At 41.5% G+C, this 12,203-nt stretch overlaps 1 protein-coding gene across 2 annotated transcripts in view; it reads left to right on the top strand.

Annotated features, from left to right (window-relative positions):
* The window catches only part of LOC125288500 (acid-sensing ion channel 4-A-like), a 59,444-nt gene that overhangs the window by 45,484 nt on the left and 1,757 nt on the right, over positions 1-12,203 (top strand). For both annotated transcript variants that reach the window (XM_048234911.1, XM_048234910.1), the window contains exons 2-9: positions 4,368-4,512; positions 5,857-5,984; positions 6,750-6,903; positions 7,383-7,436; positions 9,595-9,748; positions 10,543-10,634; positions 11,058-11,137; positions 11,367-11,531. In XM_048234911.1, coding sequence (XP_048090868.1) covers positions 4,368-4,512; positions 5,857-5,984; positions 6,750-6,903; positions 7,383-7,436; positions 9,595-9,748; positions 10,543-10,634; positions 11,058-11,137; positions 11,367-11,531 — 972 coding nt within the window. The remainder of the gene's footprint in view (positions 1-4,367; positions 4,513-5,856; positions 5,985-6,749; positions 6,904-7,382; positions 7,437-9,594; positions 9,749-10,542; positions 10,635-11,057; positions 11,138-11,366; positions 11,532-12,203) is intronic.

Genomic DNA, 12,203 nt, shown 5'->3' with positions numbered 1-12,203 from the left:
CATAAAAGCTAACTAGCATGATTTATGACTGACGAGGAAAAACTGCTGAGAAAAAATAATGTGCCGTCGCAAAAACATTGGTCTAAATGCAACTCATTTATGTTTGGAAGCCCGTTTTTGGCACTTGTTCCAGTATGATCACGAAATCTCGTGATGCTGATCTGCACGTGAGCGCTGCCACCTGTTTTAGAATTTCTTGGTGATGAAATTACAGGTTGCCTGCCATGTTTCGAGAGAAACCAGAAGTTTTTGCATAGTTCTGTTTACCTTACACGTCAAAAGGACCAAGATGGACTGTTGAAGAAGTTATGTGTTGTAGGTTACTTGCTGTGTAGCAAAGTTGTGGCATTGCAATCAGGGTTCTAAATTAAGTTTTTTGATCACCAGCCAATGTGGCTGGTAACTTTCTAAAGTTACTAGCCAATCAGAATTTCTACTAGCCAATTTATTTCTGGTGAAAATAAGAGAATTATGAGTTTATGAGATGAGTGTCATAAACTCATGCATTTGATCATTATTAACATTGTTGGCATGGATAGCCTACTATCTATATCTATTTCTCTTGTCGATATCCTCATCCCCTGCTTCATTCCTCTTCTCGCCCCCATAAGTCTGACCTAACCACCGCCGCATTTAGTTTAATCTTAACTTAATAAAAAGGAGATATCAATTATCATCAACAATGACAAGCCAGCTGGAAGTCGTTTTCTCTCCCTCTCACGTGTGCTCAGACGCGTTCTCAATTAAATGCAGTAGCATAGGGCCTACGTTCAATTTGGATCTTTATAGAGAGGACCTGAAAAGTATCATCTTTATGTAACATGCTGTTGGTGCATGTTTACATTGTATACTTTCTCTATCACTAACAAGAGTAAAAAATAGTTTGCAGTCCAGCTAGGCCTACTATTTATTGGCTAAATTCCCTCCTCTGTCTACGCACAGTGCGTGATGCGTGTGGTGGTGGTGATCACTGATCAGGCAACTTTTTAAAACTGATCATTTTCGCCTATACACGCTTCTCACGTTCCTCTCCATCTTCAGCTATAGACAATAAAACTAGATGTACCACATAGCGGTACAAAATATGACCGCCGCTCAGTCCTGTACATCCATTCCGCGAAAATAAATCATATAAATGAATTTGTCTTCATCTTCTACTCCATCCCCCACTCTTGAAACTTTTGTGTATGCTTGTCTGGAATGTGTGTTTGCGGGCCGCACACAAGTTAGCCTACTGGCGCTGCAAAGGTGAATAGATTTGTAGCACTTGCCAAAAAATTTGTAGCATTGTTATAAAACCTTTAAAATATCTAAACAATCACAAGTAGGGCAGTTCATCACAGTCCATCCATTGCAACTGGACTGATGAAAGGTACACTTTTAGGCTACATTGTATTTGGGAAAAGCAGAAGGTAGCAGCATAATGTATTTATTTATTTATTATTAAACAAAACAATCCCTGTCAGTTCCATGCAGTTTTCAACAGCTATCAAGAAGAGAGGTCATGTCATGGATTTTTGTGAATGTTTCTTCTTCTACATATGCATAAGTTTAGTCATCTAGTTCGTATGATATTCAGCTTTATTGTCAATGCACAAATTAAATACCAGTAGTCTAAAACAAAATGCCGTTTTACCCAGTGGTGCAAATAACTGACATGTCCAAAAGGGCCTTCATGAAATGCGTTGCTAGACTGTTCATACACATTTTAACGGGCCAAGTTTCTTGGCGAAAAGTTAATAGTTTTGCATATCAGTAGTAATACATTTCACGCAGCTGTGTGAATCACGGAAATCGACACTTCTAAATGGAACCCAACCCACTGTACAGTAGCTCAAGGTCTATGGCTAAAGCAGCCATAATGAATGTGTTATCATTGTTTGGATACTTCACACACACGTGTTTTTTAATCGCATAGACTACTACTACCAAGCTGAAATCAAAGCACATCGACTCCCCTCTCACACCCTAAACACACTTCGAACAAACAACGTCTCAGTCTCACGGTATAGCCATAGGCAAAACTGTATTGGACCGGTGTAACGTTGGTACTAAATCATCCATCGCAAAGAATGATTTTTGTAGCACGTGCAACAAATATGTGTAGGTACAGCCCTGCCCTGCCCTGGATACATCGCTGAACGTGCGCTCTAAAACATTTGGTTTAAATGGAGATGTAGATCACGGGTGCGTTAATAAATCTACATTGCGGAAGTTGACAAAATTATTCACTTTGGACGAATTTATGTAGTTTCAGTCCTAGTTACTTTCCTTTGAGCCAGGCTCTTCCTTACTTGAATCACATTTGAAAATAGAGGATTGAAGTAGCCTATATGGGTGTTTGGGAATGAACGTTGACTCAGATGCTTTTTGAGACTTTGAGCTAAATGTCCCAGCCCGGTGTTTAGGATGCATCATCAGGTTATCTTTCAGGTAGCCTATATTTTTCATTAGAAAACCATCACGTAGCGAAGGTGTTGTGGCTAACTCACTTAGCTCCCTTTTAGTAGCCTAAGTTATGGTTATAAGCAAATGAGATGACAGTCGAAAGATGCAATTAGTGCTGTTATCAATGTTCTTGGTAGCCTATAAACGCATTTATGTTTTTCTACAAATACATCAATAATCAAATTGGCCTCTATCACTCAACCAATGCTAACGGTAACATTATTTTACCTACTCTAGGCTATTGATATAACTTAAGATTAACATAGCCTACCTGCAGTAAAAAACAAGCATGTCCGATAAACATTCGCAGATTTATTTCGGCTTCAAGAAGAAATGGGAATTACATGTCATGCAGAAATCATCCTACCCTTATTAGACGTTCTCAGCAGTACAGTCTTGTCCTTGTAGGAAGCGTAGTGTCTTTCCAACCTACTTTAGATTTACGTTTCACTGCAACGATGCGCCATCTGGTGGACAAACGACTATGTGACGCCAATACTGGAAATGCAGCCAAATTATTATTATGATGAATATTTGGTTTTCCTTTAATCCTACTGAATTTGTAATTATGTATCGGCCGTTGTAATTGCCGATACTGATGGTATGTGCGTACCTGTGTGTGTGTGTGTGCGTGTGTATATGTGTGCACCACTATCTACAGCCCAATGAGTGTACAGTCACTAATTGTACACATAACTTAATTTTTAAGTTATAAAAATTATGGATGAAATGGATGAAATTCTCCGAAACTTGGCATACCCCCAGAGAATGTCAGGTTAATCATACACATACAATTTGGTGCAGTTCTGAACATCTTAACTGAAGAGAGGGGCGATTAAAGCAGAATGATATTGCATTTTCATTTTTTACGGGGTGCAAATCACAAATGAGTGATTATGGGCTAGGTGGATGTGGGCCCTTGAGACCAACATACCATAAAAATGTCTTCATCCTCGGTGCCACGGTTCAGGTAGTTATTTAGGAAAAACAGCATTTTTGGGGTTTCGGGGGCCCAGCGCGGTGGGGGAGTGGCCCCCGGGGACCAAACGAACTTTTTCCGTAAAAAGTCTAGTGGGGCTACATACCCACCAAATTTCATGTGCCCCGGTGGTTCGGTGTCCTGGGTATCGTTGACCAAAAATTCAGGAAGTAGATGACGATCCCAGCTTCGCTAGCGGCGGTCATAATAAACGATCTAGCTGCTTCAGGTTTTGCGGCCTCCGCTACATGACATGAGCCCCCCACAAAGGACATAGGCTAGGTAAACACAATGCGTTAATTGCGTTAATATTTCGTAACGTGTTCTGTATTTGTGTTATGTACATGTGTTATGTACTTTTTACTTTACTTTACTGGCTAACTCCCTCCACTTTCAGTCTCTGCTCCCTGCTCTGTCTCCGTTCGTTCTTCTAATTCCTTGAGTTTTCTGGTAGACGCTCCGTTCGTTTCAGTCTCTCGCGCTGGTTTCTCTCCAAACTGCGCGCAGTCAATGGGCGTATGAAACGTCATCACGTAGCATTACGGCACAGTGGTCATGGGAAATGTAGGAAGTACTGCCAGGGGGATATATGACCGAGAGCACGTAATGCCTCATGCATCACCAGCCAAACTGGCTAGTAAGTTTTTATTAACACCCGCCAAAATTAATTTTAACCCGCATTTGGCGGGTTGGCGGGTGTTAATTTAGAACCCTGATTGCAATAAATCAGCTGACATAATGATCTGTGTAAGATTAAGGAAGATGTTTAGCCTATTTATAGGCCTAATGCAAACCGCTTTCGTGCTGTCTGTAATCAAATGGCATGCGTGTGTGGCGCAGAATGTATAAGGCCTATATTTGGTTGGCCTACATCAAAATTGTATGCATTCTTGATGCAAAATGCATTCGTCAGGTGCACTCACCATTTTCTCTGTTACAGGTGTACACACGCTATGGGAAATGCTACACCTTCAACGGCAACAAAACGGCACCGAAACGAGCGAGGCAGGGTGGTATGGGCAACGGACTCGAGATGATGCTAGACATAGAACAGGATGAATACCTGCCTATCTGGAGGGAGACAAGTGAGCATACCTGCCTAATTTAATCGGTATAGTATGTATAAAAATGTATGATCTTTATGGGATTAACTGAGCCCAAATGCAATGTCACATGCACAGGGCTCTCAAGTGTCACGCATTGAGCGTGACAGTCACTCATTTCAGTCTTTTGTCACGCTCTCCCGCCACACATTGTATTTCTCACGCAGAAAAACTATTTATATATTTAATATGCTGCGGCAGCGCCCAAAATGTCTCTGGCCGCGCCGCTCTCACTATGGAACTGGCAGGAATCAAGCCGGTCTCCCCTGGAGTTGAGCCTGCCACTTATCAGCCAATAAAAATAACGAGAGGGGCTACACAATAGCCAATCAGAAAATAACTATATTGTATCTGGGTAAGATTTAACGCAACAACCAATGAAAAACGCGTAATCTGGAATTGTTGAACGTGAATTATTGAACATGAACCTGTTACCTACTTCTTCCAAGTTTTGTTCACCTTGGAGCTTCGAGCATCAGTTCATGGTTTCAGCACAGAGTATGTCATCTTTTAATGTTACAACAAATCCACAAGTTGTTTGACACAAACAATGACAACGTGACTGCTGCTATAGAGAATGTTTCCCAGATAATTAGCATCAGTTGTTCATGACTGTCTGTAACTTAGCCAACAGTTTCACAGCCTGTTCATTGACAACACTTGCTCAGAACAAGTAGCCTACGCCTAGTCATACTTTCGTTCACACGATGACTGACATATTGTCACATTCTAAACATCTCTCTCTCCAAATAGGCTTAATAGGGGGGTCCTCAAATGTGTCTTCTGCCCAACCTAATATGTGGCTGACTGACTGAAATTGTGTCCAAACTCACCCCTCCTTCTCTGTTGTATTGCTCGCAGAGTACTCCTCCCACTCCTCCAAACAACGATTTTGTTCCTGCAAATCAAAGCCTACATGATGTTTACTAGGAAAATGGTCCATTCATTGTGCCCACTCAAAAATTATATTTGCCCCCACCCCAATCTGACCAGTCTAGATCCGGGCCTGGTCACAGGACAAAGTTTTATGGAACGGAGTCTAAATTCGAAACATTCCATTTCTTATTGCTTTTGTGGGGGGCTGTGTCGTGTAGCCACTGCAGAAGAGGATTCCCACTTAATTTTGAACGATTTGTCCCCACTATAACACTCATTATGTCAAGTTGTAGACCTACATACATATAGCATAATGATCATTCAGGGCTTAAAATATGCTGCCTTCACACTTAATTTTACCTAACTCTCTCTCTCTCTCTCTCTCTCTCTCTCTCTCTCTCTCTCTCTCTCTCTGTCTTTCTCATGTCTTGTTGTCTGTATCCCCTGAAGATGAGACCTCTTTAGAGGCAGGAATCAGGGTGCAGATCCACAGTCAGGATGAACCCCCTTACATCCACCAGCTGGGCTTCGGAGTCTCCCCAGGCTTCCAGACGTTTGTGTCCTGCCAGGAACAGAGGGTGTGTGTCATGTGTCTGTGCAAAGCTCTAGACTGGAAATTATTATTGGACATGTGATCTATTATTTATAATAGAAATAAAATGTTTCAGTGCCCTTGTATAATTGGGCATCCTCTAAAATGTTCAGGTTACATACCAGGTTGCAAGTGACCTGAACAGCAATGTAAATTAACCAAAAAATACAGAATATGCTGTTGCAATGTAATAACTGCCTTCGACAACATTGAAGATATTTACCTATATGTGTAAGGCAATTGTTATTTTATAATGTAAAGATCTTATTTGTCACAAAACAAGTACAGACAGAACATAGAAACATCAAATTATGTCTCCACATTTGCTCTGTAATAGCCAGCAATTGATAAGATTGTAAATGCTATCCATTATTTACACTTAAGCCTAAAATGTGCTACTGGATCTTTGACCAAGATTTTACTGCTTTAGTACGCTCTTGGTCATTCGACTTTGCAGGGCATTGTGGAGTTGGCCTTCTCCCAAACCTGGTAAATACCTGTGGAGAAATACCAAGACAATGAGCCTAATACTTCTAGTACAAACACAACAATTTCTTGCAAGATGACAAGAAAACTGACAGAAAACTTTTAATGTAGCCACCAAAGCAATTATTACCCAAAGGAATGGGATTGAATTCAAATTGAATTCAATATTACTGTAACAACGGAAATTAGATGTTCAACATGTTAAATTATTTAGCTAATAATAATTTGGTGTGTGTGTACACATGCTCTTACACATGTAAAACAGCTGACCTACCTGCCCCAGCCGTGGGGTAACTGCCGGGCGTCCTCCGAGCAGGTGATGCCGGGCTATGACACCTACAGCATCAGTGCCTGCCGCCTCAGCTGTGAGAGTGCCCAGGTGATGGCAGAGTGCAACTGCAGGATGGTGCATATGCCAGGTACACACACACACACACACACACACACACACACACACACACACACAAACATACCACATACACACACACATACACACCACATACATACATACACACACACATACAACATTCACACATTTTTCTCTCTGTCCTCTCTCTTACAGACACAAATACACTGACCTACACCCACTCTCTCTCTCACACACACACACACACACACACACACACACACACACACACACACACACACACACACACACACACACACACACACACACACACACATACATATATGACACTTTTTACAGCAAGAAGTGAAAACTCAAAATCGCACCTGTACTCACACTTTCAGGAAGTGCAGTGGTTTGCAAATTCCCATGATTATTGCGCGCGATTACACACACACACACACACACACACACACACACACACACACACACACACACACACACCATCACCAGGTACATAATAATGTGTGTTCTCTTTTGTTTTATCCACAGGGGAAGCTGCCATCTGCCCTCCCAGCAAAGTGAAGTGTGTGGACAAAGCTCTGGGTAAGACATCCTTCCCATTTCTCTTCCTCTTGATCTCTCTCTCTCCATCCCTCTTCTGCTCACTCTTTTTCTCCTCATCTTTCCTATCCTCTCCTCTTCTCTCCTGTCCTCTCTTATCCTTTCATTTAATCTCTTTCAATCCTTTCTCCCCTTCTCCTGTCATTAATGCTCACCTACTCCTCCACCTCTTTCTTTTCTCTTCCCCACTTGTTGAGAGTTTCTTTGTCACACTTCTCTGCCCTGCCCCTAAGTTGACCCTACACCCTGTAAAAGATGTAAGTGATCTACTGGTCACAGTAGATGGACCAAAGTTGATCACACTTCTCTGCCCTGCCCCTAAGTTGACCCTACACCCTGTATAAGATGTAAGTGATCTACTGGTCACAGTAGATGGACCAAAGTTGATCACACTTCTCTGCCCTGCCCCTAAGTTGACCCTACACCCTGTATAAGATGTAAGTGATCTACTGGTCACAGTAGATGGACCAAAGTTGATCACACTTCTCTGCCCTGCCCTAAGTTGACCCTACACCCTGTATAAGATGTAAGTGATCTACTGGTCACAGTAGATGGACCAAAGTTGATCACACTTCTCTGCCCTGCCCCTAAGTTGACCCTACACCCTGTATAAGATGTAAGTGATCTACTGGTCACAGTAGATGGACCAAAGTTGATCACACGTCTCTGTCCTGCACGTAAGTTGACCCTACACCCTGTATAAGATGTAAGTGATCTACTGGTCACAGTAGATGGACCAAAGTTGATCACACGTCTCTGTCCTGCACGTAAGTTGACCCTACACCCTGTATAAGATGTAAGTGATCTACTGGTCACAGAGATGGACCAAAGTTGATTGACTGTCCTGTTGACCCTACACCCTGTATAAGATGTAAGTGATCTACTGGTCACAGTAGATGGACCAAAGTTGATCACACGTCTCTGTCCTGCACGTAAGTTTGCAAGCCCTGTATACAGTTTTTTCTCTATCGCTTTACTGTAATGCTTGCGTCAACTCTGACATCACATTGTCAAAACAGTTAACACACAGGTCTAAACAGAACCACTCTGGCCAAAATGACACATTTTGCTTGCAAAAGACTCTAACACTCTCAAAAGCAAAAGCTAATTTTGTAGTCAAATCACCGTTCGCTTTCAATCAATCATTAGACACTGTACAAATGCAAAACACTGTTCTCATAATGAGGAGTTTTCACCTTGATTTTTGCTATATCTGTGTCATTTCTTTTTCATGTTTAAATAAAAATGAATTGTATTACAGTAATTCCTCCCAAGAACTGCCATTGATATGTAAGACCTACAGTAAGCACCTAGACAAGACAAATTTTATTGAACTACAACTTGTCATTTGTTATTGAAAAAGACCTACAGTAAACACCTAGACTTGTGTACTGTCTTCACCAAATAGGCAATACAGTACTTTCTATAAATGTGCCTTAGATCCATACTTGCAAATAGCAACACAGAACAGACATGGTATCTCTTATGGATAATGAATGAATGAATCCTAATTGAAGAATTCTGAAAAGGACATTCGCTCATTGACATTACAAGTTCATTAGTTTGCAAGCAATATCTATTAGCTGTGAATACATGTTTTCCATTTGTTTCTCAGAGTTAATCCAATGGATTATGTAGTCTTTGTATGAGAACTGTGTTAAATGATTTGAAAAAGGATGTGAAACATGAGTTAAACCAATGAAAATGTATTTGCAAGAGATGACTTCTGCTCTGCTAAAAAGGTAAAGCTCAAGATCAAGTGGATCCAACTTTCATCAAGTGCATCAAAGCAATCGAGAAAAACTAATATGTGAGTGATCTACTGGTCACTGGTCTACCCATCTGTGGAACAATCCATAATCTTAGGGGGGCTGTGGTGCAAGCGTCCCATATTCAGGTCCACATGCCCACGGGGGCCCAGGTTCGATTCCAGCCTGGGTCATTCACCGATCCCATCTCTCTCTCCCACTCGCCTCCTGTCACTCTCTTCACTGTCCTGTCAAATTAAAGGCATAAAAAAGCCCATTCTTATACTCATATATTAATAAAAGGATTCCAATGATGGGATTGCAGTAAACATGTATGCATGACATCCTGTCCATGATTCATTCAGTTGTCCTGTCTGTTGTCCTGCTTACAGCCTCCCTACAGAAGAATGAGGGAGACATATGTCCCTGTGAGACGCCTTGCAATGTCACGCGTTATGGGAAGGAGCTCTCCATGGTCAAAATCCCCAGTCGGGGGTCTGCACGATACTTGTCCCGCAAATACGACAAGACTGAGGAGTATATCAAGTAAGCACAGGCAGAGCACACATGTATACCAGTGTGTGTGTGTGTGTGTGTGTGTGTGTGTGTGTGTGTGTGTGTGTGTGTAAACATGTGTGTCATGCAGCCCTGCAAAATCATTAGTAATTGGAAGCGGAGGAAAAAATCTACATGTATCTGCATCTTTGTTGCTCTCAGCAGATTTGTTTACAAAATGAGACAAGCACAGAAACGTCTACTCTAGGACATCCATTAAATGCTATTTGCACCTAACAATCCTTTGACAGCCCTAAAAACAGCAATTAGAGCCGCTGAAAACGCTCCAGCAGAGCCCTCCGCATACAGCTTTGTCTTTTTCTATGAGCTGCAGAACACAATGGCTAAAAAGCAGGATTTCCATTTTCTTGGTGATTATTTTAAGGTTAAGAGAAAAAAAATAAATCTGTCCAATTTTCTCTCGCTGTTTTTTTTCTCTCCCTTTTTTGGCCTCTCTTTCTCTCCATAATTATTGCTTTGCCTCTCATTCCTCTGTCTGCAGAGTAGCAGGGCCATTGTGTTTGCATGACAGCTAAATTAAACAGTGAAAATGCAATTGGGGGGCTGAATGCAGTGCTGTGTATGGCCACACTTATTACAAAATCTCCACACTGAGATTATGCCGAGTTCCCCACTAATTACTGCCACTCCCCTGTTAGTAATCTCTCTAATTCCCTCCCCCTTCATGGAAAATGTTTAATTTGCATCAATTTAAGATCCACTGTGCGTCTGCTTGTGGTCCAGTTGTTGTTTTTCTAAACCACGTCTTGTTTTGGACATTGCAGAGATAACTTCCTGGTGTTGGACATCTTCTTTGAGGCTCTGAATTATGAAAAGATCGAGCAGAAGAAAGCCTACGATGTGGCCGGATTGTTAGGTAGGTGTTAGGCAGGGTGACAGCAGGGGCTTTAGGGCCTGTAGCTGTAGACTATTGTTAGGAGTTACATACAACAAGCTCTGTGGCCTATGGTCATAATCACAAAATGATAACCGGTAATGATATCTTGTTTTGCTGTGATTGCCAGCTGACTGTGCACTGTCCTAATTGTTATGGCTCTCTACCGAAACAAATAATTCATTTGTTAAGCAATTTCTCACCGTTTTACCATCAGCTCAGAGAAGTCTGTGTATGTCTATGAGAATTGCAAAACCACAGTTCGAATTTAACAAACTCTTGTCGCCTGTGGCAACAGCGAATTACAGTGTAATTCATTGAGCTCCACAGTGAATTAGCGGCTAACGATTGACCCCTGAACACTCCCACACACCTTACTGTGCTTGGCTCCACTCATTGTTCCAGGTGACATCGGCGGACAGATGGGTCTCTTCATCGGAGCGAGCATTCTCACTATTTTAGAGATTATTGAATATATCTATGAGGTACTGTTCTCCGTTCTTACTCTGCTTTGTGTTTGCAAAGGCCATGTACAAATTTGAAATATCGTAATTGTAAGAGCACCAACCTTGTGGAATACATATGCGGTTATACTGACAGAAAAGAGAGAAAGCAATGGATTGTGGTTGTTATTCCTTTGGATGAAAGCATCTGATAACCTTTGCTATCTAGGAGTTTTTAACCTATTGATTGTGATGTCAACACATGGGTCAGGTGATCAAGTACAAACTAAAGAGACTCTTCAGACCACGCAAGTCCCAGCGGAACCAGAACCAAAACCAGATCCCGTGCTTGCAGAACCACACAGAGCAGAACTTGCGGACCCAGCTCACAGATGGCACCATAGCAACGGTCAGGCTAGAGGACGTCAAGGCCAAGGTGAGCAAAGAGAGACGGATTATAGCTGTGCTGGTACTTCATGTACTTTTCTAACTGCTTGTTCATCTTGTTTTTTCACTTTCTTAGAGCCAAGTGTGTATAAGACAGGGGTCTCCAACAGGTAGCTCAGGCGCTACCAGTAGCTGCCTGCTTGTTTAGATTAGATTAGATTCAACTTTATTGTCACTGCACAAGTAAGGAAAACCAGTACAACGAAATGCAGTTTAACATCTAACCAGTAGTGCAATCATTAAAAAGTGTTTTTCTTTATAACAGTGCTTAAAAAAAGACAAACAAACAAACAAAGTGCATAGTTCTGAGGAATCAGACAGTCCATAGCACATAATTGGTAAATTTAGTTTTGTTTCTGAGTACCTCTCCAAGACGTTAAAGGAAAAATGTTTATAAATCTGATAGCACGGTCTCTTGGTAAACCTGTAAAAATTCTTAATCAAACTACTACAAACAGAGAGGGTAAAGGAGTTGAAAGGAGCCTTAAAATGCATACAAAGCTTATTCAGCTGTTTTGGGTGGAGATCAGCTATGCCATGTTCATTTTGTCAAGGTAGCTTTCAGGGGAAAAATAGTTGGAGACCCCTGGTGTAAGACAATGCTTACGTGTGTTAAAATTGGTTCAAAGGGTTATAACTGCTTATGCGTTGAGATTAATCC

Source organism: Alosa alosa, chromosome 23 (assembly GCF_017589495.1).
Source record: "Alosa alosa isolate M-15738 ecotype Scorff River chromosome 23, AALO_Geno_1.1, whole genome shotgun sequence".
Taxonomy (NCBI): domain Eukaryota; kingdom Metazoa; phylum Chordata; class Actinopteri; order Clupeiformes; family Clupeidae; genus Alosa; species Alosa alosa.
This window is presented reverse-complemented; position numbering and strand designations above follow the sequence as displayed.